A 26665-nucleotide genomic window follows, 5' to 3' on the forward strand; every position below is an offset into this window, starting at 1 on the left:
CGGTTATCATGTTCCACATTGCGAAATAAATTGCGGTATTATCATTTATTCCAAATCTCCAATTACTGCCAAGTAGTACATGTATACGGGTGAAATATATATGGATGAACTAACTGAAAGCCCCGCACATAATCAAGAAAACAGTTGCAAATTCCTTTGAATCAATGGAATAGTTGTTTACTGTTTCAACGCTTAGTTGTCCAAGAATTTCCAAAATGAGAAGTACAAATTCATTCTACCGTCAAACTTGTATTATCCTTTTTCACGCAGAAAAGAACACAGTTCAAGTGTAGAATGTCAATTACAAAACCAGTCGACATTGAACAATCTTGGTGAGCCTGAAATCAAAAAAACTAAGCAATGCACTCTTTTTGAAATTTCCTTCACGCAGTTGATTTGATCTAGAAAAAAAACGTAGTCATCAGATGTCAAATATTCGTCTCATTTTTGTATATCTATGTTAAGGACGCAGTTGCAACTTCCCCTCAATCAATCGACAGCTCTCGGTAGAATTACTAGGATAACAGCTACAACTACAACTAACTAATTCAATTGAGTAAATAAAGCACGGTTGGAAATTTATGTACACATTGCAGCATTTTTTACGCGAAGAATTAAGGTAATCGGTTCGTGGAAAAATTCAGATTATCATGAAATGGATGTTTATTGAATTCATCGACTAAAACTAAAAATATCTTTCTAAAATTCTGTTTCTATAGAAGAACACTAAACAAAAACTCTTGGGTATATTGTGGTAAAACATTTATACAAATTAAAATTAAGCGGGCGAGTGCTACTACTGTAACTGTCCAACAGTTCAAAATAAGTTCTTTTCGATGTTCAGTAATGCAAGTACACTATCTCTTACAAGCTTAGGTTACAATTCATAGAGTTCATCATGTCTTTTGCTCTCGGGAAAAAACGAAGTTGTTGAATTATGACCAACTTTCTTGTCTTTCTTCTTATCTTGTCTTGTAACTGTCGCTGTTTTATTCTGCAAATTAAAAAGCGATTCGCTGCTACTCGAAGAATTCATTGCGCTACATGAGCTGTTCTGCTGTAATTTCTCCACATTTGACTTGGTAACTTCCAGCATTGTGTCAAACTTCTTGAAGATGTCTGAAATGTCGGGCGACGGCGGAGTGTTGCCGCGTTGCGTCGTCGAATGTCCATTTTGGGTTAACCCTTTTTGCAAGTCAGCATCTGGATTCAAAAGATGTCCATTTGACTTCGAAGTAGCTTGTATTGTTACTGGTTGTGATCTTGGTGTCTGTATGCCATTCTTACTGGTTGTTTTGTTCTGCTTACGTTGCTTGTTTTCGAGAGAGTGGATTTCGTCGTTAAAGGTGTGAGCACCGTCTTGGGATACCAAAGTCATGTCTACTGGTATAACGTCAGGACAGGGAACGAGGATGGTATCTTTGAGGAAGAATGCTTCGTTCGTGTAGAGCTTGTTAATTCGCTTTAACTGTTCTATGCTGATGTTGTACTTCAGGGATATTGCTAAAACAGTATTTGTTCATATCAATGTTTTATATTTGTTTAAAACTTTGTCAATAAGGGTACAAATCAACTTCAAAGTAAACTCAACAAAACAAAGGAAACAATTTCGACAGTTAGTGTCACAATGGCCTGTTCATGTCAGGTAAATGACACAAATACTCAAACAAAAACAGCAACAAACGTCACAATTTCAGATTTTTAACCTAGGAACTACATTTATTCTTGACACTATAAAGACAAAAAATTTAATGCATTCCCAGTGTGACGGATAGTTTTGCATGAGATAATCATCTGAAATTTCTCCATGGGAGCTGATTGGTTCTGTCACATTGAACAGGATTATGGCAAAAAATAATTATTTGTCAGTTTGTTGACTGTATTTTTTCGCTGTATATTGCACGCGTTTGCCGTGATCAGCAACCTATTCAAACAAGATGAACCAAGTGGAGTCCCGCAAGGGAGCGCCTTAGGGCCTATACTATTTCTAATTGTTAGCGATGATATCTTGGATTGACCAAAATTGGATCCAGCGGCAACCGCCTACTCGTGGTGGATTCGTCTCCAACTGGAGCAAATGGTGCCAACCCTGCCGCAACAGCGACAGACTTCCCAGAAAGGGACCCTATTCGTCACTCAACCCGGGTTTTTGGTAGTGGAGAAGACAACGCCAGCCTCTCTTCTCCTGCTCCAACTACTGATGGCTGGTATTGAACCCAACCCCGGTCCGGCACAGAAAGTCAACTGCAAAGTCTGCTCCCGACAGATGAAAACACAGACAATCAGATGCCACCAATGCAAAGAATGGATGCACCTGAAATGCAGCGGCATGCGCAAGACAGCCGAGTACCTCTCTCAGCCAGACTGGAGATGCCCCCCCTGCACTGCAGAGACCCCCCGACAAACCCAGAAAGTGAAGTTCAAGCTACTACAACTGAACTGCAATGGCATACAGAATAAAGCAATAGAGCTCAGCAACTACCTACAAGAAAGGAAGATCACAGTTGCCGCCCTTCAAGAGACCAAACTACAAGAACGGAACAAGACGCCGAAGTTCCCTGGCTATACTGCCATCCGACGGGATCGTGGTCAAGGAGGTGGCGGACTCATGACCCTCATTCACGAAACTGTCGACTTCAACACCATGGACATAGATCAGCAGAACGACGGCACGAGAGAAGTCCAGGGAGTCAACATCAAGATGAACGAAGTTGAATTGAACATCATCAACTACTACATCCCTCCCTCCAGCAGCTGTCCTCAAGGTTACAAGGCGTCCCTGCAAGACCTCCTCTACAGCAGCAAGACAATCCTGGTAGGAGACGCGAACGCACACAGTTCCTTGTGGCATTCCAGCAACCAAGAAGACACCCGTGGCTCCGAACTGGCAGAAGAAATTGAAGACTCCTCCTTCGGCGTCCTCAACACCGACCACCCAACTCGCCTCCCACGAGGAGATCAGCCATCCTCGCCGGACATCAGCATGGCCTCCTCCGACCTGCTTCTCGACCTCTCCTGGAAAACAGAGATCACCCTGGGCTCAGATCACCTTCCCATGAAGATCGAACTGAAGAGGGACACAGAAGTCAGAGCACCCAAGCGCACCTTCGTGAACCTCAGCAGAGCCGACTGGGATACCTTCAAACAGGAAACAGAAGAACTCTTTCTGAGCGAAGAAGAACCATCTGACACCCACAGCGGAGAGAAAGTCTTCAGGAAGATTCTGAACACTGCTTCTGCTCACAACATTCCCTCCGGACGCATTCCCAAAGCCAAGACCAACATTCCGCCAGCAGCCTCCCGCCTGATCAAGCAAAGAGACGAAACAAGAAGAAACAACCCTCACTCCGAAGACATTCCGACCTTGAACGCCAGGATAGACTTCCTCATTTCCAAGCAAAGAATGGAGAAATGGAAAGAGCATGTGGCAACATTCGACAGAAAAACCAATGTGACCAAACTCTGGAAGACAATCGGCGCGATCACAGGAAAGAAACAAAGTGCCCCTCCAAATCAAGGAATAAAATTCAACGAAAAACAGATTAAAGACGCCAGCAGTATGAGCAACGCTTTCAATATACAATACGCAAGACCAATGAACCACAAGACCGAGAAAGACAACAGGAAAATAAACAGAAACATAAAGAAACAACCTCTCAACGACGCCCCAGTCATTACCTCCAAACAAGTAAAAACTGCCATACAGAACGCGAAGAACTCCAAAGCATTCGGCCCAGACAACATCTCGACCACTCACATGAAACACCTCGGACCATATGCTATCAACTACCTCACGAAGATCTTCAACCTGTCGCTCAGCAAATGCCAGATCCCAGCAATTTGGAAGTCGTCAGTCATTATTCCGCTGCTGAAACCAGGCAAAGACGCAGGCCTCAGCAACTCGTACAGACCCGTCTCCTTGCTTTGCCCAGCCTCGAAGATCCTGGAGAAGTGCATCCAACCTCTCATCACCGAACACCTCCACTTCGCCAGTCACCAACACGGCTTCCGGTCCAAGCACTCAACGGTCACCGCTCTTTGTGACATCACGACAGCCATCTCCAACGGCTTCAACAGAAAGAAACCAGCCGACAGGACTCTGCTTGTCGCGATTGACCTGTCGAAAGCCTTCGACACGGTTAAGCATTCCAAGCTCCTCGACCTCATCAACAAGACCAGTCTGCCCAGTGCTCTGAAAAGATGGCTCGCGAACTTCCTACAAGGACGACAAGCAAGAACACTGTTTCGCGACTCTCTCTCAAAAGCACGGATAGTTCGGTTTGGAGTGCCACAAGTATCAGTTTTGTCGCCACTCCTTTTCAACTATTACGTCGCAGACGCACCTAGCCCTCCGGACGAAATCAAGATCAAGTCCTACGCAGACGACTTCACGTCCCTCATTCTCGGCACCGACATACCAGCAATGGCAGGAAAACAAACGGAGTACCTCGCAGAACTAGTGAACTTCTTCGAAGAGCGAAACCTCCAGATCTCCATTGACAAGAGTTTTGTCACACTGATGACACCACAGACAGCCCAATACAAAACCGTTCCTGAAGTGAAGATAAACAATGAACAAATAAGAATGAACAACCAAGCGAAGATCCTCGGCATCACTTTCGACACCATGCACACTTTCGGGGCCCATTGCAGAGACACTGCGAAGAAATGCTCTCAACGCAACAACGCCCTGAAAGCGCTTGCCGGCACTGACTGGGGAAGCGACAAGGAAACACTCCTCATGACCTACAAAGCCGTTGTTCGCTCTAAACTTGAGTACGGCGCCGCTGTGATAACGCCCACACTCTCCGAAAGCAACATCGAGAAACTACAGAAGGTCCAAAACAGCGCCCTGAGAACAATCACCGGATGCCACGCCATGACTCACATAGACCACCTTCACCAAGAAACATCCGTTCTACCAGTTAGACGACACCTCAGAATGCGAACGATAAAACATCATCTCGCCAACCACTTGCCAGATCACCCAGGAAACCAACTCACGAAAGAACCCAAGAACCCACCAAGACTCATGAAAGAAACCCTCCAAACACGATATGAAGAAAGATACATTGAACCTCTACTCGACAGCAATAGACCTCTAACCGAAAAGAAGTACAGAAACCTGCTAAAAACGATCCACACAAATGAGGTACGCGACGCCTTACAAACCTACGAATACCCAGCAGTCCTCGGACACAATCCACCAAAAATTGCCAAAGAAGAAACCGAATTACCAAGAACAACAAGAAGAACACTGGCACAGCTCAGATCCGGCTACTCAAAGTTCCTGAACTCGTACATGAACAGAATTGACCCGACAGTAAGCGAACTTTGCCCGGACTGCCAGCAAACAAGCCACACAACTATACACCTGTTCGACTGCATCGCAAATCCTACGAACTTAACCCCAGCCGATCTCTGGAAGCAACCGAAGAAGACAGCAATATTCCTGAAACTCCCCACAACCCTGGACCCAACAACGAGCGACGAATAGATCTCAGAAGGGCAACAACAACAACATTGACCAAAATTATCCAAATGTTTTTTTTTGTATTCAGATGACGCCAAACTCAGTACAACCGTTCCACCAGTTTTTGCATCTCACCGATACGATACTAATCAGCTGACTTCTTGGACTGGCTCTTATAACCTGAACTTTCATCCCTCCATGTGTTTCTACCTTCATTTTTCTCCTGTGTTCCAGGGATCAGTTTATTTAATACACGCAGTGCTTCAGTGTAAGAAGAAAACCGAAGACTTGGGTGTTATAATTTCTTTGGACCTAAAACGGTGTTCACACAATTTTTCAAAAGTCTAGAAAGCTCAACGGAGTTTCTGTTGTTTGCGCAATACAGTACTTACTTTTAAGCTCCCATCATGTGTTAAATACAAAATGTTCAATCGATCATATTTTATTGCTGCTTGGGGCCCAAAAGGTTGGAGCCCAAATGTTTTTTGCTTGCGCAAACTAGAGTCGCTCAATTATCTTGGACTCAAGTGGTGTTTTGGATCAACAACTTCCTACGAGTGTTACAAAGCTGATGGTCAGTAGTACAAAAAAGCGATAATGTGATGCAGCCTATTTCTCATAATGAAATAGGTCAATGATCTGCAAGATAAACTCGGTGCTGAACTTGTTCCTGATGATGTATTTGCAACTGGCATCTAACTACTTACAGGATTGCAATCAATTAGTTCTTTTTGATCGAGAAATTTACTTCACAGAATATCTATTCATGGACTATACAGTGGTATTTCACAGGTCCAGACTACGCCGCCTTCAAGTGGTTGACCCGACATCCTGGCTTTCCAGGTTGAAAATGGCGTCAAGCCACCCTACCAAGCGTCGGGAGAAGCTCAGAAGTTTCTGGGTTTTCGGTTACAGAGCGTCTGCGGCCGGCCAGGCTCCTCTGTCTACTGATACTCACCCTGCTCTTTAGATCCGGCATTAACCCTAACCCCGGTCCCTACAAATTTTCACCCTGTAGCTAAAACATTAGTCGAAACCAAGCCAGTGTCTGGTGCCACATATGTGGCTGGATACATTAAATGCAGCGGCCTCGAATTTTTAAAAGAACATCACCGAGATTTTTACTGCCCCCTTTGCACTTCTACTTTCATTTAACCCCCCCCCCCCCCCCCCCGGAAGCAAAGCCCCATCCACCACCTCTTACCAAGTAACAGTTTCCACAACCAATACTTGCCCACAGCCCCCTCTGCAACAATTCCCAAAGCCAACAATCAAAAGGCATCCTCAGAATCCTCCAGTTTAATTGTAATGGAATCTCTGGGAAAGCTCCTGAAATTGCAGATTTCCCTGCCCAGAATGAAATACACATAGCCCTATTCCAAGAAACCAATCTCACGAAACAAAGCCGTAATCCCTCACTAGGTCCCTTATACCATCTAATTCGAAAAGACAGGCCCAAAGAGGGTGGAGGCCTCCATTGCAATACATGAATCCATACATTACAAAGAATTAAGTTTAAACACCGACGGAGGCTATCTGTATATCAGTTGTAGCCAGCACGTCGAAACTTCGTATTATTAATTTTCATATCCCCCTAGATCTAGTTGTCCCCCCTAAATGACGATACCCCTCAATGACGCCCCCCTAAATGATGATACCTTTTAATTTTTTATCCTTTGATGCAAATTTCTCCTCCCCTGACACCTCCCTAGCATCGCAGAGCCTTTTATTTTCTTCGTCCTGGAACCCAATTAAGTCTCTAGGCTGCGACCACCTTCCCATACTTATCGAACTAGCTCTAGATAACAGCATGCACTTTTCTCCAAACAAGACATTCATTAACTTCCTCAGGTCCGATTGGCGGCAATTCACCTAGGAGAATGAGTCCGGTTGCCTTGCCTCGAGTTTTCCTTCTTCGGTTTCGGCCGGGGAGAAACTCTTTCGGGATCTGGTACTGAGGGCTGCACGCCACCACATCTCCGCCGGTCGCCACCGCCATTACACCTCGACTCTTTCTCCAGAGTCAGCCTCTCTTGCTGCTGAACGAGATCTCGGCCGCTATAATAATCAGGCCATGGAAACTACACAGCACTCTCGTTTCACTCCTTCCCAATTGAACTTCTCGATCAGACAGCGAAAGACAAGAGAAACAAATAGCGTAAAATCCTCCAGACCTGTGATTACCGCACTGGCGCCAGAAAGTTCCTGAAAGTTGTACGCTCCCTGAACGGATCCAGACCTGTGGTACGAAGGCACCCTATTCAATTTTAATCGAAAACAATCTTTTCAGACAGACATAGCTAAGGCTTTTAAAAAACAGTTTACAAATGCCAGAATTCATGCGTCAGAAAAGCTACTCCGGAAAACTAGACGCAAAATAGCCAAGCTCACCATGTTAGATAACCCCGCTTTCTCCCCCTACAAACTAAACAAGCCATTGCGGACAGCAAACCCTCGCGAGCTCTTGGTCCGGATGGCCTTTGCAACATTAACTTAAAACACCTGGGACCCTATATTTTGAATACTTAATCAATCTTTTCAATATGCCGCTGTCTGAAAATATTATCCCTAAAATGTGGAAAAACTCCAAGATAAACTCCTACCCAAACCCAAAAAGGATTATAAATTATCCACCTCTTTACTTTGCCCATCTCTTTACTTTCAGGCCTATCTCTTTACTTTGCCCCGCTTTTCAAGTTTTAGAAAGGCTCATTCAGCTTTTTTTAACAAAGTATCTCCCCACCGCCACACGCCAACATGGTTTTCGTCCTTTCAACTCTACCACTACTGCGCTTTCCACACTAGAATTTTTTTTATCACAGACGGTTTTAATCAGAATCGCCCACCCTCCTGCACCATTCTCGCAACGCTTGACCTCTCGAAGGCTTTTGATATGGTGTGTCTTTGTACTCTCGTGGAACTAATTCATGACACACCACTCCCGAGAGGTATTGTTCGTTGGCTGAGTAACTACTTGAATAGCCAACAAGCCACCACACTTTTTAACACCCAAGAATCCCCCCCACAAACTAGTTCACTGTGGAGTTCTCCAGGGCTCTGTTCTTTCGCCCACATTTTTTAATTTTTACGTCCATGACGCTCCCACGCCTCCCAATAAAGTTCGTCTCACATCTTACGCTGACGATTTCCATCCCTTTTTCCAAAGCACTGATGTAGAGGCAGCATCTCGATCGTTGAATGATTACCTTCTTCAAGTTTTAATTTTTCAATTCCAGGAAGTTATCTTTCGCGTCCTCTTAAAGATCAGTTACCCTTTTTTCATCGTACAAAAAAAAGATTTTAACAAAACACCCAGTGTAATTTTAAACAACGAGCCTCTCCCTCCAAACCAAAAACCCAAAAATTTTAGGGGTTACTTTTGACCCAAGCTTATGCTTTGCTGCACACTGTAAAAGATCCGCTGACAAGGCTCGCCGCAGGATAGGTGTCCTGAAAGCGTTGGCGGAATCCTCTTGCGGGCAGTCTAAAGTAGCCCTCCTTTTAACCTACAAAGCCTTAATACGCCCCATTTTAGATTATGCCTCCCCTGCCTGGTCACATGCCGCCAGCAAAACCTCCATTAATCACCTTCAGGTTACCCAAAATCAAGCCCTTAGAGTTTTTACCGGATTAACACTCATGAGTTCCACTGCCCACCTGCACAGTGAGGTCGAGATCCTCAATGATCCAAATCACACTCTTTTAACCTCTCCATTTTTTTATGCCACGTCAAGTTCGACAATCGATTTCCATCACTTTCAAAGAAGATATTGACTCCGTTTTAACCAATCTTAACCCTTCACTCAATCTTAATAACCCAAAAGAAGTTTCTACCTTCGTTTTTAACCACCACAAGTACCTTTTGAATCACAACCACACAAATTTAGCAACTAAGTTCCTCGCAAAAATCCCTCCCTCTAAAGTAATTTGTATACCACTCCATAAGGTCGACCCCACAGAAAAATCTCTCCTAAAAACTACCCACTGTAAACTCTCCCAACTCCGGTCTGGTAACAGCCTGCTTTTAAACACATACCACTCCCGAGTAAACAACCAAGTTTCCCCACTATGCCCGGACTGTCACCTAGCACCCCAAACTAGTCACATTTTCATCTGTCACATTTTTGACAGCGCCAAGAATCCCTCTCCACTCACTCCCGCAGACCTGTAGCTTAGGTCGGTGGAAGTTGCGAAATTCCTTAGCCTGGAGAAGGACGAGCCCAACCCGACCAACGTGGGCTAATGAATGAATGAATGTGCTATTTCACGCTCTGTATATCCTAATTATTTGTATTTGTATTTCTTGTTTTGTTTTTATACTTTTTGTAATATACTTTCAAGGGTAACTGAGGTAATTAAATCTTATACTGCTACTACATGTAAACTTTAATTTCACGCTTATTGTAGTGTATTTCCGCCTGTTATAGGTATCAGGACCTTATATGTTAGTTATTGTATATGTGCCTTTCATATTGAAAAAATGGATCAAGTTAACATCCTCCCTCCCTCCCCCCCCCCCCTCAAGTTAAGATCTTCCACCCCCAGCATTTAATTTGCAGTAAATTTATTAAGCGCTGCATGTATAATGCTCGCTTCTGATTGGCTGAAAATTCCTAACTTCGAACCAAGTTAACATCCCCCCCAAACGGCTTGGGGGGGGGGGGGTGAGGATGTTAAATTGGTCCGAAAAAATGTATAGTTGTACCTCTTGAAAGAAACAACAGTTTACCCTACCAAGTTTTCTTGCCTTCTGCGATCAAATTTAGGTCTAGCTACCAACACTACAACTGATCAGCGGCCAACCAACCTATCTACAGCGGATTTGCACCGGCCGAAGACGACTAAAACAGCTTCAACAACAACATGCCGAGCAGAACACTCCCTAAAAATACTTCAGGATCACTCGTCTAGAAATACTTCTAAAGAGCATCGAAAGATCAACCGACGGCGGCAATCATAGACGCTACGATGATTGCGCGCTTGAGATCTGGCCACAGCTTGAAGTTGGCAGCCTATCGGCACCTCATGAACCCAGCCGAAGACCCCACCTGCCCGAAATGTCACGAAGCCCCGGAAACGCTAGAACACTGGTTACTGGAATGTCCCAGAACAATAGCAGCAAGACAAGAAATTTTTGGCACAACTGACGTGGGACTAGCCATTCTATCTCAAGATCCACACGGAACTACGATGCTGGCGAAGAGATGCCTTTAAGAGCTCCCTTCGGCATAACCACAATCAACAAACAAACAACAACGGCAGCAATGTTTTTTTTCTATATCTCTGACATCTCGAAGGACATGAAAGATTCCTGAAGACGCAACAATACTGATGACGCAACACATAGTATCTCGTGGACCACCCACTAGAAGACGAAGCATCGGAAAGTCTGATCAAACGATTCACCGATATCGAAGATCAACATGACTTCATTGATGGCTTCAACCAAATGGTTTAAAACAAAACGCCACCAGCAATTTCAACGATAGCCAAAACAGCTTTACCTGGCGACCAGAACTTCCATCAAGCCTTCTCATTGTTCATGGTTTTGAGGATGACAATAGTATCGCAGCAAAATTGCATGAGTTTGTTTTCAGATCATCGACAGGACCAGCCTCAAAGTTTCCTTCCGACACAACTCCGCATACTGCCAACCATCTGATAGGATCAACAAATCAACAACATCAACTGACATCCATAAATCAATGCGAGACGCAAACATCTCTTTCGAAAAACCTTATTTGAAGGACGCCAATTCAAATCGATCTTAGCAGCAGTTCCTTCCAATGAAACAGTTGACTCATTCGCGCCTCTCCAGCTACAACGCAACGACAGACTATATTCGTTTAGACAGACTACATCGAACGAATTTGAAAGCACTTTGAACAAAATCGATGGGTTTCCTTGCAATCAATCATTGAAAACCCACACCAACAAACTTTGATCACAAAAAATGGTCTTTCAGATTCGACGTACAGCCAGATGACCAGAATTGACAAAAACCCCAAGAAAACGAGCATGTGGTTTGGACTATTCAAATCTTTAATTCACAGCTAACCAATTCCGAAACAGAAAAGATGACGCACATCTCCGAACACTTACAACTTCAAAGCAAAACTGGGCACCGGGGATATGCCTGCAAAAGCTCATTCAATGTTTTACGTAGCCCTTATGGAACTACGACGAAGATCAAGAAGATCCAACATCCTTGTGAACAACTACGTTAGCCGACTCCGCAATGTTTCCCAGCCATTAACTTATCGGACGGACTCCACCATGGACTGATCTACCTTCATCAGCAACTTGGTGTAAACCTTTCAATCACATTTTTTTGGATATCCACAATTTGAACTCCATCATTTGACATCCACAATTTATGTGCAGTTTGCAGTGAACAAACTACTACACCACAAACAGCTACGATGGACCCAACCTAAAACGACTCAAAACATGCAACAGCCTTAGTCTTATGAAAGAAGAAAGAATTTTATTTCTCCAAATCATTTCAAAGTAAGAAACTCCAACAAAAATTGCAGTTAAAATATACTAGCACCTTACTTTATGAAAAGAGACTCGGAGAGGACAGACAACGGGACTAATGTCCAGTTCACAGTCTGCCCTTAGTCTGTTTGATATGATTCTCCATTGTATTGTCAACATTTTGTTGGAGAGAAAAAAATTATGTTTACTCATAATTATTTTGCGAAATAAAGGCTCAAGAAAACTACCTTTTGATAGTGGCACTACCAGGCAAATCTGTATTCAGCGCTCAACGCCTACAAGGAGTGAACCCGAGTTGAAGTAAAACATAGTTTGCCTGGTTGAACAAGCTAACAAACATTTTTCTAATGGTACCAAAATTCAGTGTTTTTTTGTTTTCACATTTTTGTTTGCTCAGAAAAGTTTCGAGACAAAGAGGCAAAGAGAAGTTTTCTGCAAAATCACGATTTGTAGCGTCAGAAGAATTAGTCCAAAGTTAAGCGAAGAAAGAAAAAAAAACAGGAAAAACATCAATGTACTCTTATGCGGAATTTAGTAACTTGGTTTCAAACACAAAATTTATGTTTTGACCCCATTTTTGGACCCACTATTTGGCGTAGGTTCATTGTTTTAAATATATGAATCCAATGAATAAATTTTTTCCAGTTAGTTCGCTGTTGTTGAGCATATAGCTGTCTTTGATATCGTGAGAGCAATTCTTAACTTGTTCTTCAGTTGAGGAATTTGAATATTTAGATAGAACTCAATAGAATCCAATGAATTTAGTAACTTGGTTTCAAACACAAAATTTATCTGTTGTGACCCCATTTTTGGACCCACTATTTGGCGTAGGTTCATTGTTTTAAATATATGAATCCAATGAATAAATTTTTTCCAGTTAGTTCACTGTTGTTGAGCATATAGCTGTCTTTGATATCGTGATAGCAATTCTTAACTTGTTCTTTAGTTGAGGAATTTGAATATTTAGATAGACCTTCGATTTCCCTGAAAAAGTTATAAAGGTGGGCACCTCTAAATCTACAAGTGTTTTTCAAGATTGTGTTTACAAAAAAACTTCCGACGTTTCGTTTATAGAACGCTTAGTCATCCGCGCAGAATTTTCAAATGAAAACATATCGTTCAAAGCCAATTCGTTTCCAAGAAAGACTATGCTTCAACTGCCTGGGACCACACCAAGTGAAAATTGCCCATCAAATCATACGTGCCATTCATTTGAACAGCAGCATCATTCTTCCTTACACGACAATCAGCAACAGCAGCAAATCGCCCATGACATCCAACTCCCTAGACGAGCTCAAGCCGGAGGTAACGATCTAATGGATACCGGGTAATTTCAACATTCTCGGAAACGAAAAGGCCGACCGTTTAGCCAACGAAGCCGCCGCTTTGAATGACGGTCCGGAGGCGACCTCTTGTGACGCAGCATAATCCATGTATGCACTGCCGCAGTTTACTCGCAAATATCGCAAGCAAGGGACGGAAAGACCTATCGATACAATATAGAAGCCAACTTCCTTGCCAGAATAAGAGCGGGCCACAGCTACAAATTTAACGCCTAAAGACACTTACTGGTTCCAACCACGGACCCAATCTGTACGCGATGCGGCGAAAATAACGACACAATGGCCCAGCAGTCTTCCACATGAAACATTGAATCTTTGGAAAACAGAATATTGAACTCTCTATCTTGACAGAGGATGCAGACCGGTCGATACAGCTAGCAAGAGCATCCCTAGGGTGCCCTTGACTGCCATAACACAACAACAACAACAACAACAACGCAACAGTAGCGTTCGCATCGATTCAACTCAAATCAGCAGCCGAACCTGTCAATCCACCTCGCCCGCCAGGAAGACGATCACGAATAAACAGCTCGTTACTACTTCTCATTCCAGTGACTTGCGACAGAAGAACCTGCACTTGAATGTATACGCTTTTCTTGACAATGAAAGCTTACACCACTACAATTCACAAATTACAGTGAGACATCCCGAACTCCCTGAAACCAATCACGAAGAAGAAATTCTTATCAGATGATTCTTTGACTCTCAGAAAATCGACACCCGCACCGTCTCTGTGGAGAAATCAAAAGATCCTCATTAAACAACATGATGATTTAAACAGAATTTGCAGTCAGTATTAACATTTACGGGGCATTTGTTTTCTCAATTTCAGGAACTCGATAGGTCCAGTGATAGGAACGACCACATGGACATCATCAGCCTACAGACGAGTATCAAAGGAAAAGGCGTTCTTCGAGATGCTTTCATATAACTTGGATGGCCCATGCCGGACTGAATAATGACATCACAGCTTTCATAACACATCAGCTTCAGCGACAGTAAGAGAGCTCGACAAAAGACATTAAAAAGCCGAACTTCGCACCAGCTTCTAGAGAATGGAAACTTAACTCTCAAGGACTACAATGATTACCCCCAAAAATTGGTTATTGGAGGACTTGATCAACAAATTGCGTTGAACAAGCTACGTATTCAATCATTTCCTCTAACAAGATTCGAAAATTAATATTATTTGAAAAGCATCCGGGAACACAGTATAACCACAATCTAAGACTTCTTCCGATAGCATAACAACAAAAATGTTCCTTTTACTCTTCAAGACATGCAAAAATTGATCGAGTTCTACCATAATAAGGGAATCGACATGTTGAAACTGGGGTTCACACTTCCACATCTAGCACATATCTGCTTACACAAATGGATAAAACAGAAAATCATCAGTTTTTTAAGGTGATAAGGATTTGTGTAAGAAAATAAGAGAAGACATGACAGGTGGACCATTAATAGATTTTACGCGAAGAACAGTTATCGATCAAACCTATATTCGTATCTCGTCAAAGGTATGCAAGGTAGTCGGAAATGACGCTAGCCAATTATATCCATTCTCAATGTGTCAGGAGGTACCAACCATACTTTACACAAGATAGCAGTTTGAATCGGCAACTGAACGGTTCAAGGCTAGATAAAACAGAACGCCAAATTTCGACAACATGGTAAGGACCTTTTATCAAGAATCAAGACAGAGGTTAAAAAGTTAAGTTTCTATACAATCGGAAAGCACAAAAATGAAAATGGTTGCTGTGATCACTGTAAAACAGTATTCGAAGATATAGCTTGCTACTATCACTGCTGATTCTGTCAACAATTCCGTAAACCTTTAAGGGGCAAATAAATTTTGGGAGGGAAACTTAAAACCGGAAATGGATGAGTTGAGACAAGGGTATATAACAGAAAAGGCTAGAAAACTCAGGAAATGTGGGAATGCGAGTAGTGGTAGTAATGTAAAAGATCCTACACTCAGGAATCAGGAACCATGCCAAGACACATTTTTCCTTCAAAAGATCCGGAAGGATATTGGAAAATAAAAGCAAAGCTCTGCCAATGAAAATGAAAACGTAACAGTCATCACTTCCTTTCATTACTTCTATCTCGAACTTGCACTTCACTGAACAAAAAATTATAGGATTAATCAGTGCACTCCCAGGAAACGCTTCAACGTCTTTGCTCGATCTGTTGTCGATGCTGGACCAAAATGAGGAGAGCCACCTCTCTGGAGTTGTTGCTGAGTCGAAGCTTTTGGGTAACAGTTCGTACGGTTATCAAATCATGAACAGATCCAGAAACACAAAAACCAAAAACATCAGCAATGAAGACAAACGAAACAAAAATTAAGACGTTTTTCAAACCATTGAATGTTGTGAAAAAAAAATTATGAAAAGTGGAATTATTAAAATCAACCATTGAATACAGAGAACCAATTACTGTAGGAGTTTTTATTCTTCAGTTTTTACACTTCAATTTTTTTCTTCAGTTTTGCGATGAAACAAGTTCGGAAGCTGGAAATGAATACAGACTTTTTGTATCTAGCATTATCAGAAGAGAAGTTAGACGATTGTATATTACATAGGAAATTTCATTGGACAAAATTGCGCCGAAATGACTGCAAATATGTTTTTATAGCCGATGCAAAGAAAAACATTTTACCGCATATATGCTGCGCTGTTCAATAAAAGAATGATAAACGAGAACCAGTACTACTCACAGAAGAAATTTGCTGCACTGAAATGTTGTGCCTAGGCAGCAAAACGTATTGCTGCTATAATAAAAAGACTCGCAATCTCAAATTTAAAAGCAAAAGATTCAACAAAGGAATTTTTCATGATTCTGGGGATAGATCAATGTCCAAATAGGCACGCTATAATGAATTTTTGATGCAGCTATATAGTTGAAGTCGACGAATTGGGGATTGAAAACCACCAGAATTTAGTCGTAACATATGCAACAAAATTACTTAGTTACTTTACCCGAAAAGGGAAGTTCTTAATGATGAAATCAATGCTAAACTATTGAATTTGAGATCTAACGTACGATTCATACGTAGATTTAAAGTACGTTTCATACGATTCAGTGAATTATAATTATATTGCAATTAAGTTCTTCTGAAAAACCTTTTTTTCTTTGAAGTTTCAGTCAGTTCCAACATAATTTCAGTTGGTTCGAAAAAAAAACATCTTAATGCATATGATCTTAAAAATTCTTGAAGAAGATCTTAAACATTGCTGTATTGGCAAATTCGGGCGCCGAATTTTTTTTTAAAAATGACTAACTCAATTTTACTATCTCAAACCTCGTACCTTTTTACATGGCAAGAGCTATTACTGGTTTGAATACATGGGAAACTCTTATCTCCTATCTTATTACATAGCCTACAGACCGGATGTCTATAACCTGTCTTAATACACGGGAGGCTGCAAGTACCCCCTAGCTCTCCTCACACATATACTAGTATCGTGTCTGTTGGGTTATTTTTAAGTGTGATAACTTGGCGTGGGTTTGGATACATTAAGGAAAAATGTTATGAATGTTTAAAACAAGTTCACGAATTAGAATTTCGGGTGAATTTTCGCATTTTTTTAAAAAGAAACTGCTCTTTATGAGTACAAAAACATGAAAAATACTAAAATACTGTACACGAAGACTGAAAACACAGTAACTCCATTTTAGAAATTAAAAAACATTCTAGCCTGTTCGTTGCACGTTTGCTATTACAAGTTCGTTATTCGAGAGTATAACTTGCAAAACACTTAAATTAGACAAGAATGTGATCTTCAACGTTTTGGATTTTTTAAAATTTAAGTTTTTGTATCTCGAAAACTACAAGGATTTGAGAAATGCGATTTGGAGGTAGTATTCGCAACCCCTGAGAGTACCCTGACCGCACCCAACTACAGGGTGAAAATTTCAAATTTCGACAAAAACGAATCGAAAAAAAGAATATAGGAAAACAATAGAAAAAAAGATCGAAAAAGAAGGATCGAAAAAAAGATAGAAAGATGCAAAAACAAGGATCGAAAAAAAGACAGAAAAAAAAACTAGAAAAAGGAAGAAAGAAACGATCGAAAAAAGTGTCGAAAAAGAAGGATCGGAAAAAGACAGAAAAAAGATAGAAAATCCAGATATAGAGAAAAGAAGATTGGAGACAACCGTTTGACAGTAGTACTATTTTAAACTGAATCGTCGAAACCAAATTGAAAGTTAACAAATTAGGAGACGGGTAGACAGATATAACCAATTAAATAAAACAGACAGACAGACAGACTTAATTTAGTCTCGAAAAAAAAATAACTGAAAAAATGATGACCTTGCGGAAAACTAATTAAGCATTGCAATACATGATATAGCTGAAACATGAAAAAATTCTTTCGTTAAACATGCAAAATTATTATGCTTAAACATGGGAGATAGCTGTCACTAAACATGGGAGATAGCTGTCACTAGCATTTAAATATAGTATAGATAGATATAGATAGATAGATAGATATAGATAGACAGATAGATATAGATAAAAAACGTTAACAAATAAAAACCCCGCAACCTAAATTGATGAAAAAAACGTACTTTAAAAACTTAGACAAACTATATCATCCGCTGAAACTGCAGCTTTAAAACTATTCAGTTTGCAACAACTTAGCAACCTTGCATTTTCATTAATTCTGCCGTGCCCAGCTTTTTGCATATTACTACATATACCTCTAAGTCAAAAGTCGAACATTAAATTACCTTGTAGTGTTTCGCCCTGCTGCACCGTGTGCTGGAAAAATGAGTCTGTGCATGCTGTATTCGTAAAGGACCCATAATTTCTGCCACTGCTTTTCACAAGTCGTTTTGGCTGCAAGGCGGATGACGATAACCCCGCATTATTGTAACCCAAATTACCCCCCAAGCGCCTCTCTCGCTGGTTCACTGACTCACTATGTGTCATAAACTGTGACTCATAACCACTTGTGCTAAGAGTGTAGTCTATATTGAGTGACCTCGTCACCTCTTGCTGAACTGCAGGTTTGAACAGAAGAGGTTGTTCCGACATGCTGTCTTGTTTTCCGATCGACTCAATCGAGAAGTTTCCAGCAACCATAATACGAAGAAACAGTTGCAATAAAGTGAACTAAACTTGACCTCACATAGTTTGCAGCTTCAGTGTGCTCGGCTGATCATTGTCCACTAGTCGAATGTCATACAAATTGCAGCATAACTAATCCTGAAATGTTTCATAGTACAGTATTGGTTGTCAAATAGTGAAAGTAAATGACATGCACTTACTATTCAAACCACCAGGCTGATCATCACAGGTTAAAAGAGATCAGTTCATGCTTAGCTGAAATGTCAAATGGATCTAATAAGAGAGAAAAAATATGTATATTTATCAAGCTTCAAATGCACAACCAGCAAAACAACTATAAAATCAATTCTTCATCATCACGTAACACGAATTAAGTACAAAATAAAAAAAATAACTGAAACTGAGCTGAACTACATAGCACAAAAAAAAACTCAAATAATTTGCACATTCAATATTAATACAAAATCATAATAATAGAATCTAATTAGTAAGGCAATATTTTAGCACGAAAAGTAGTGTGTTTTGTATTTGCAGTTAAGGCACTAGGAATATGTATTGCAAAGTGAGATAATTGTCTGCTGACTTTATAGGTTTTCTTCATCTTCGTTTAAGAACTCGAATTCTTCTAATCCCAACTTAGAGGTGACAAACTCCTTCATCGCTTCTATTTTAGCCTCCATCAGGACCAACTTCAGCTCCAGAGACCCGCTTTTCCTCCTCTCTTTTTCCAGATCTCCAGCCAGCTGCTCCTTTTCTTCTAGGGTCTCTTTCAAACACTCTCTGGTTTCCTCACAGACCCACTTCCAGTACTGTTCGGTCTGATGGTCATCTAAGTCGTCAGCAGTTAACAGTTTCTCAAGATCATCCATATCTAAACAATCAGCCAAAATAAATTTGAACACTATTTATTTAGTGATTGAAAATATCAACAACAGAAAACTTGATCAACAAGATTTTTCATTTCACTGGGAAAATTAACACTGAATGACTATGATTAAATGCAAGGGAAAAGACAAACAAAAATGAATAAAAATACCTTCAAATAGCTTTTTTGACAAAAAATGCTACAAGCCAAAAAAACCCTTGAACGAAATAACCTGCATCATTAAAAACTTGAGAATTTTTCGGAACGCCCGAAAGAAGTCGATTTTTCAAAAAGTCCATTCTGCGCGAACTAAGCCGACAAAAACAAGCAGACAGGCGTTAGTCTAAATTAGCCGAAAATTTACAGTTTGCAAAAAATAAGGTACTGACTGAAAACACACTCTGAGCCTTTGTCGTTCAAGCATGGGTGTTAACCTCTCAAACCTGGGTGCTATAGAAAAAAAAAGAAACAGAAATGTAACATTTTCAAGAGCGAATTCTACGAAGTTGTATACGAAGAAATAAAGTATAGCACCCGGTTGCAACACACTTGCTAATAGCAAGGTTAAAAACGTCCAAATTATTTCAAGAGTAGGCACGACTCAACCTTTCTGTAACACATCAATGGTTCGAAACGTCGCATTTGGCCACCTCAAACCAGGAACAATCGAATAAGGAACTTAAGAAAAACAGAAAAAATAAGACTTCAAAAATTTGCAATCAGATAAAATTAAAATTCCAAACTATACGATTATGGTGAGTGCACAAAGTCAAAAAAGAGGAGTTTCTCAACAGTTAACAGTACGGAAATGCAGAACTGCTGAACAAACTAAATATATCAAAATGAATAAAGCTAGTTGTGAAAAAAAAATGTGCCAGAACAAAAGAATTTGAAATTAGCATCGGAGGAAAATTACCAAGCGGTAAAAAGCGAAAATACCTGAGCAGAAGCCGTTTCAGGCAAAAAATCAGAAAAACATTTAGGCTAATAAAAAAGTTCGAGTCTCGCTTCTATTCAAAACATCCTCACACGCACACGAACAAATATAGACCGAAATAATTTAGGCAGAATTAAGTTTTCAAGCGAAAAAAAAAAGAATATACGAGGGCAAGGTTCGTAAAATTACAAACAGCAGAAGTAAATAAAAACACTAAGAGCAATTACTGTGTAAATTGCGCACATAAAAAAAAAACAATTTTACGGTGAGGCAACTAATCCGACACAAAATAAGCAGACAAATAAGCCGACAATTTTTTTGAACCGGAAAATTTTTCGTTTGAACACAAACAAGACCTGTCAGCTTCGCTTCCAGGACATTCGCCGTCCTAGGCATATTCGTTACCTTCATACCAAGTGATCCAGAGACGCAAAGAAATTTAAATTCATTATTACTAATCCTTAATTTACCATGTCTAATTTCAAAAAGTCTAGTACCCGGTTGCAAAACACTTTCTATCGCAAGTGTAACAAACTTATATTCAATACAAATCAAAGGATGCAGTGACTCTGTTCGACAAACTACTACACCTAAAAATTCTCTGTTCCGATTTGATTCCGCTCACTATTCGCAAGCGTACAAGTCAAAATTCAATTTTGAAACTAAAATCCAACCAGGTTTTTTGCACCATTTGTACTTTTATTACGGGAGAGTCTATTTTCCCTCCCATTCCGCAACTGAATTTCAATTAAGAAAAGCAGAATTCAAACCGCGAAAAATCAAATTAGAGCTTGAAAAACTACTAAGGACTTTTTGCCTGAAAAAAGCCACATGACTTAAATAAGTTTCTTGACTTCGTTCATAGGCACTTGAACAAAAAGCTCTAAAAGATCATGCTCAGATCTTAACTTATTTAGGATCCAGCAATTGTTGAGCATGCTTTTCACTTATAGTGACCACATTGCGTGATTTGATTCACTTACGTCAATTCGAATCAATTTCTCATTAATTAAAAAATGAAAATTGGAGCAACATTTCCTGAGTTTTTTCGCGTTTTTAAAAAGATAAAACTCATTTACAAAATCACTTAAAAACCAAATCGTTCCATGCAAAAAAAAAATCAATTCGTAATTCATCCAACCGTTTGTATTATTTTCTGGCAAAACATTCTTTTTGCAACTGTCACACACTAAATTCTCTCCTTCCACTTCAGGTGAAGTATTTGTAGCCTTCTCCACTAATTCTTTCCCTCTCGCAACTTTCTTCACAGTTTTGAGTGTAGTCTGAACTTGTTTTCCATTTCCGTTGATAGCATGCGAGGTTTCATTCGATACTTCTCGGAACATTTTCCTCGGCACTCCTGACGACAATGTTTCTTTTTTCTTCGGGATATAAACATGCGTATTTTCAGTATCCACCTCAATCGAGGATAGAACCTTTCTACTCATTTTAATCTACTTTCAGTTTGTTTTATCTATATCTGAAAAAGAGGAATTGAAGCAAAGAAAACTGAATACACAGTGGGAAGCGGATACAACACAAACATAAAGAAAAACATAAGAAGCCGTTTTGAAAAACTAGGTCTACCAAATTTTTTTTGAATATTCAATTAGCAACGGAATGAAACTTACAAAGAGGAAACAAAGCCGAAAAACTTTCATCATACAAAAAAAATTGAAAAAAGTTTCAAGTCAAACACGTGGCAAAAGTGGCACCAAATACAAAATGACAATATAATGATAATTTGGAGTATAACAAACAGGCATCCACACTAACTTTGCATATGAAAGCATAAAGCCTCCGGTACTCATAATAAACCGAACAAACTTTTCATTCAAGTTTTTTTATACAAATTTTGAAGAACCAAAATTTTTTATAAAAGTTCTTCGAAAAATTTAATATGAACTGAAACATCTCATCTGGGAAACTAAAAGCAATTGAGCAGTCGCATTTGGACGCAAGATTTGTAACTCCTGAGAATACTCTTACCGTACCCAACTACAACGTTGGGAAATTCTAATTTTGAGAAGCTTCACCTGAAGTTTTCTAAAAAAGGTATTTTTTTTTAAAACCAGTAAAATTTCACATCTCGAAAACTACTAAGATTTTATCAGTCTTACTTGATGGCAATATTCGCAATCTTTGAAAGTACTCTGACAGCACACATCTACAGGCCTGGGAATTTCACTTTACTGAATTATTTTGTAATGAGTTTTCTGAAAATTTCCATAAAATAACCACAAAAATCGTCATAACTCTTAAGCTAAAAAAAATTAAGTCATTCTTAATTGGAGGCTCAATTTCCAATCCCCAAAAATACTCTGACAGCCCCAAACTACAGGCTAGGAATTTCAAACTTCGAAAAAAAATTATTTAAATTTTCATGAAATTTTTTTTGAAAAAATCACAAAAAACGTCTTATCTGGAAAACTACAAGGTTTTGAGCAGTTATATTAGGAGGCCGAATTCGCTACTCCTGAGAGTACCCTGACTGACCCTCACCTCAGAGATGGTAATTTCAAGTTTTGTGAAATTTTTTATATCTAAGTTCTCTGAAAAAATTTGACAAAATCCTCAAAAACGTCATGTCGAAAGCTACAAAAATTCAGAGGCAACATTCCCAACACCCACATAGAGTGCCCTCAGAGATTCGAATAACAGGATTAAGAGAGTTTCAAAGTTTTGGAACTTTTTAACATGTTTTTTTGAAAACTTCGAAGAAAATAATAGAAAACGTAATATCTCAAAAACAACACGTATTTGAGCAGTCATATTTGGAGGCAAAATTGCAACTACAGAGATCAGCATATCAAATTTTGCGAATTTTTTTATATCTTAGTTTTCTGAAAAATTTTTAAAAAAATCCGAAAAAAGCACCATATCTCGAAAACTACAAGAAGTTAAGCAGCCATAATCAGAGGCAAGATTTGCAACCCCTGAGAGTACCCTCACAATATCCAACTACAGGGTGAGAATTTCAAAAATTGAGAAACTTTTTAAAATTAAATTTTCTAGAAATTTTTGAAAAATCTCGAAAAATGCCTATCTCGTAAATTCAAATGATTTGGTTATTCATATATGGAGGCCAGAATCTCAAAACCTGGGAAAACTCAGACAACATCCCACTATTGGGTTGCTAATTTCAACTTGATGAAATAAACACTGAATTTAAACTGGAAATTCGACAAAAAAACCTTAACCATTGCAATATACGATATTGCTTAAGCGTGAAAAAATTCTTTTTGTTGTTAAACATGCAAAAAGCTTTAAACATAGCGAGATAGAGAAGCCCGCATTTAAATGTATAATTATAGATAAAAGATGAAAATTAAAAAATTAGGAGACGGGTAGACAGTCATAATCAAAATAATTTTAAAAAAAGCAGGTATACAGACAATTTGGCATCGAAAAAAAATTACTGAAAAATTAACCTTGCGGAAAACGAATTGAAGAATTTTATTAAGCATTGCAATATATGATATAGCTCAACAATGAAAAAATTCTTTCGTTAAACATGCTAAATTTATATGTTTGAGCATGGGAGATAGCTGTCACTCGCATTTAAATATAGTATAGATAGATAGAATTATTAAAATTAACTAGCGTGTAACGCACCTCCGGTGCTTCGAATTTTTGAAAGCTCACAAAAAACCCATATATTGGAAACAAGATAAGCATCCTTTGAGTGTACTTTGATAGCACCCAAAAACAGGGTTGGTAATCTGAATTTTTTTTTGAAGTTTTTCGAAAAATTTTAAAATGACATAAAAAACAGTCACATTTCGGAAAGTAAAAGCGGTCGAGTAGTCGCATTTCGACGCAAGATTTGCATCTCCTGAGATTACTCTCACCGTACCCAACTTCAAATTTAACTTTTCTAAAAAAACTTTTTGAAAAAACCATAAAACGTCATATCTCGAAAACTAAAAATAACTCGAGGAGTCACATTTAGAGGCGCAACCCCTGAGAGTGCTCTGACAACCCCCAACCACAGGGTTAGGAATTCAAATTTTAAAAACATTCCAGAACAAAAACTAAGTACCAGGATTTGAGCAGTCATATTTGGAGGCAAAATTCAAACTCCAGGGAGTACCCAGACCGAGCCTCACTATAGAAATAAGAACTTCGATTTTTGTGAAATTTTGGATTTCTCTTTGAACAATTTCAAAAAGGCAACAAAGGTCATATCTTGAAAACTAAGAGCATTTCAGCAGTCGCAGTTGGAAGCAAGATTTGCACGTTAAAACTCCAGAGAGTACTCTCACAGTACACAAATACAAGATTGGGAAGTTTTTCAAATCCTAAGTTTTCTGAAAAATTAAAAAAAAAATCATAAAACACGTCATATCTCGTAAACTAAAAAGGATTTGGGCATTCATTATTGGAGGCAAAAACCGCAACTCCTGGGGAAGCCCAGAAAACATCCCACTATTCGGTGCTTACATTACACTTGGAAAAAAACACTGAATTCAAACTGGAAATCTAAAAAAAATTCTTAACCATTGCAATATATGATATAGCTTAAACATGAAAAACTTCCTTCGTTAAACGAAGAAAAAATAATACGTTGAAAAAGCTTAAACATGGCGAGATAGTGTGAGCCCGTATTTAAATATATAATGGATAGATTATGCATTTCAAAAAAATTGCGGGATCTATTGAGTTGGAAAATTTCTGAAATCGAATTTTTATTATTGTACTGTTGATTGAAAAAACAACTTTTCGGTTCAATCGATAAACGAAACAAGCATCAACTATGTTAACTTAATTCTAATCGAATGTAAAATCACATGCTATCAAAAAGCCGTTAAGATCCCAAAAGTGGTACCAATATTTGGGACTTAGATTGAAAGAAAAAAGAATAGTCGTAGTATAACACTACTCTCGCTTAAGCTGGCTAGTATACTAATAAAGCAAGTAAAATTTGTAAGAAAAATTGTTTAGGGGAAAAGTTTAGTTACTGATTACAAGATAATTGTTCTCGCAAAAGTGCCACAGAGGCGAAACGGAACTTGAGAAACAATTCAAGCAAAAAAAAACTTAAGAAATCGAAGTAAAAGACGTTGAAAAAACTAACTTTACAAAATTGTTGAATGTCTCGTTAAACAAGCTGGGGACCCAGCTAAAGCTTAAAGTGCCTGATTGATAATTTTTAAATTTGGTAAACTGATGCAGGCTGAAATAGTTAAATTCTAAATTTCAGAAGTTGGATTTTGCCAAACCCTTAGTTGTTTCTCTACTAACATAAGTTTGGATTTTTCCCGAGAACATATTTTTTACCAAAAAATCATGCGACGCCGCTTCTGCAGGAAAAATTCTCCTAACCAGTTCTTTCGATTGACCTCTTCATCTCAGATTTGATACAGTATTAAAAAAAACAATCAGAAGTAAAAAAAAAACGCGATTATCCGAAATCCAAAATTTCTTTCTGCAAAACGTATGTAGTGGCCGCTTTGGGCAGATAAGATTCCAAAAATCGGGTTTCTCGGATGAAAAAATCTAAGAATTGGCAGGGTAGTTTTCGAGAAAAACCAAAGTTTCCAAAAAACTGTCAGAGTTTCAAAACTTTGACATTTTGGAAGGCCATTATTTATTTCTAAAAAAATTGGGAGTGGTTGCGTGTGCAGTTAAGGTTTTTAAAAATCTGTTGTTAGATTACACGCTTGATATTAATATTACAGGATAGTTATCGAGGAAAGTTAAAAGTTTCCGATAAAACGGTCAACAAATCATAAATGTGACTTTTCTGAGAACCATGGCTTTTTGTTTAAGAAAACTCAGGCATAGCCGCTTATGCGCGAGATATTCACAAAACCTGTTGATTCGATTGAACCCAAAAACTCAACTTTCCGAGGGTAGTTTTCGAGAAAGGTAAAATAATTTCAAAACAGAAAAAAAAATCGTCTTTTCCGAGTGCACAACATTATGAGTTAAAAATTGAGAGCAATCGATTATGAAGCAGAAATTCACTCAGCATGTTATTTCGTATGAACTCAAAAATTAGATTTGCGAGGTTAATTTTCGGGAAAAAACAAACAGTTTCAGAAAACTAAAAAAAAACTTTTCCGAGGGCCATAACTCTGTGTAAAAATAGGCAGAGTCGATTATGCATGGGAGCTTTCCACAACCCGTTATTTAGGTTGAGTCTAAAATTACAAAATTGGGATGGTGGTTTGTGAAAAAAAAAACAAACCAAAAAAAATTTTGGCCAACTATTCCCCCACAGACTTTTTCGAAGGCTGTAGACAATGGGGTAAAATAAAAGACTACGCATGTATACAGGAACACAGGGGAGTAGGCGATCTTTCCTTAAGATATCCAATTTTGAAAATTGGCAGGATAGTTGGGTAGTTTTTTTTTGAGAGAAACTAAAATTTATGCAAACACTGAACACATTTATAACTTCTCAAAAAACCAAAAAAAACGTTGGCCAAAAATTCCCCCTCAGACTTTTTCGAAGGCTGTAGAC

General features: G+C 39.2%; 2 protein-coding genes across 2 annotated transcripts; both read right to left on the reverse strand.

The window, feature by feature from the left end:
- Positions 1–713: 713 nt before the first annotated feature.
- Positions 714–18667, reverse strand: LOC134845691 (uncharacterized). Its single transcript, XM_063862739.1, has 3 exons — positions 18595–18667; positions 18055–18532; positions 714–1503 (listed from the first exon to the last, which is right to left on the reverse strand). The coding sequence occupies exons 2-3, from the start codon at positions 18407–18409 to the stop codon at positions 878–880; spliced, it is 981 nt and encodes a 326-aa protein (XP_063718809.1). The 5' UTR covers positions 18410–18532; positions 18595–18667; the 3' UTR covers positions 714–877.
- Positions 18668–18679: 12 nt separating this feature from the next.
- LOC134845718 (uncharacterized) lies at positions 18680–21672 on the reverse strand. Its single transcript, XM_063862776.1, has 2 exons — positions 21338–21672; positions 18680–19265 (listed from the first exon to the last, which is right to left on the reverse strand). The coding sequence occupies exons 1-2, from the start codon at positions 21642–21644 to the stop codon at positions 18979–18981; spliced, it is 594 nt and encodes a 197-aa protein (XP_063718846.1). The 5' UTR covers positions 21645–21672; the 3' UTR covers positions 18680–18978.
- Positions 21673–26665: the final 4993 nt, after the last annotated feature.

Source organism: Symsagittifera roscoffensis, chromosome 1 (genome assembly GCF_963678635.1).
Source record: "Symsagittifera roscoffensis chromosome 1, txSymRosc1.1, whole genome shotgun sequence".
NCBI classification, from domain to species: Eukaryota; Metazoa; Xenacoelomorpha; order Acoela; family Convolutidae; genus Symsagittifera; species Symsagittifera roscoffensis.

Bases quoted from the DNA above. Each gene is read 5' to 3' on its own strand.
- LOC134845691 (XM_063862739.1), bottom strand. From the start codon at position 18,409: ATGGTTGCTGGAAACTTCTCGATTGAGTCGATCGGAAAACAAGACAGC. The intron at 1,504-18,054 runs GTAATTTAATGT...ATACTGTTTTAG, and splicing joins GCAGGGCGAAACACTACAAG to CAATATCCCTGAAGTACAAC.
- LOC134845718 (XM_063862776.1), bottom strand. From the start codon at position 21,644: ATGAGTAGAAAGGTTCTATCCTCGATTGAGGTGGATACTGAAAATACG. The intron at 19,266-21,337 runs GTTGGATGAATT...CTGATTGTTTAG, and splicing joins GCCAGAAAATAATACAAACG to ATATGGATGATCTTGAGAAA.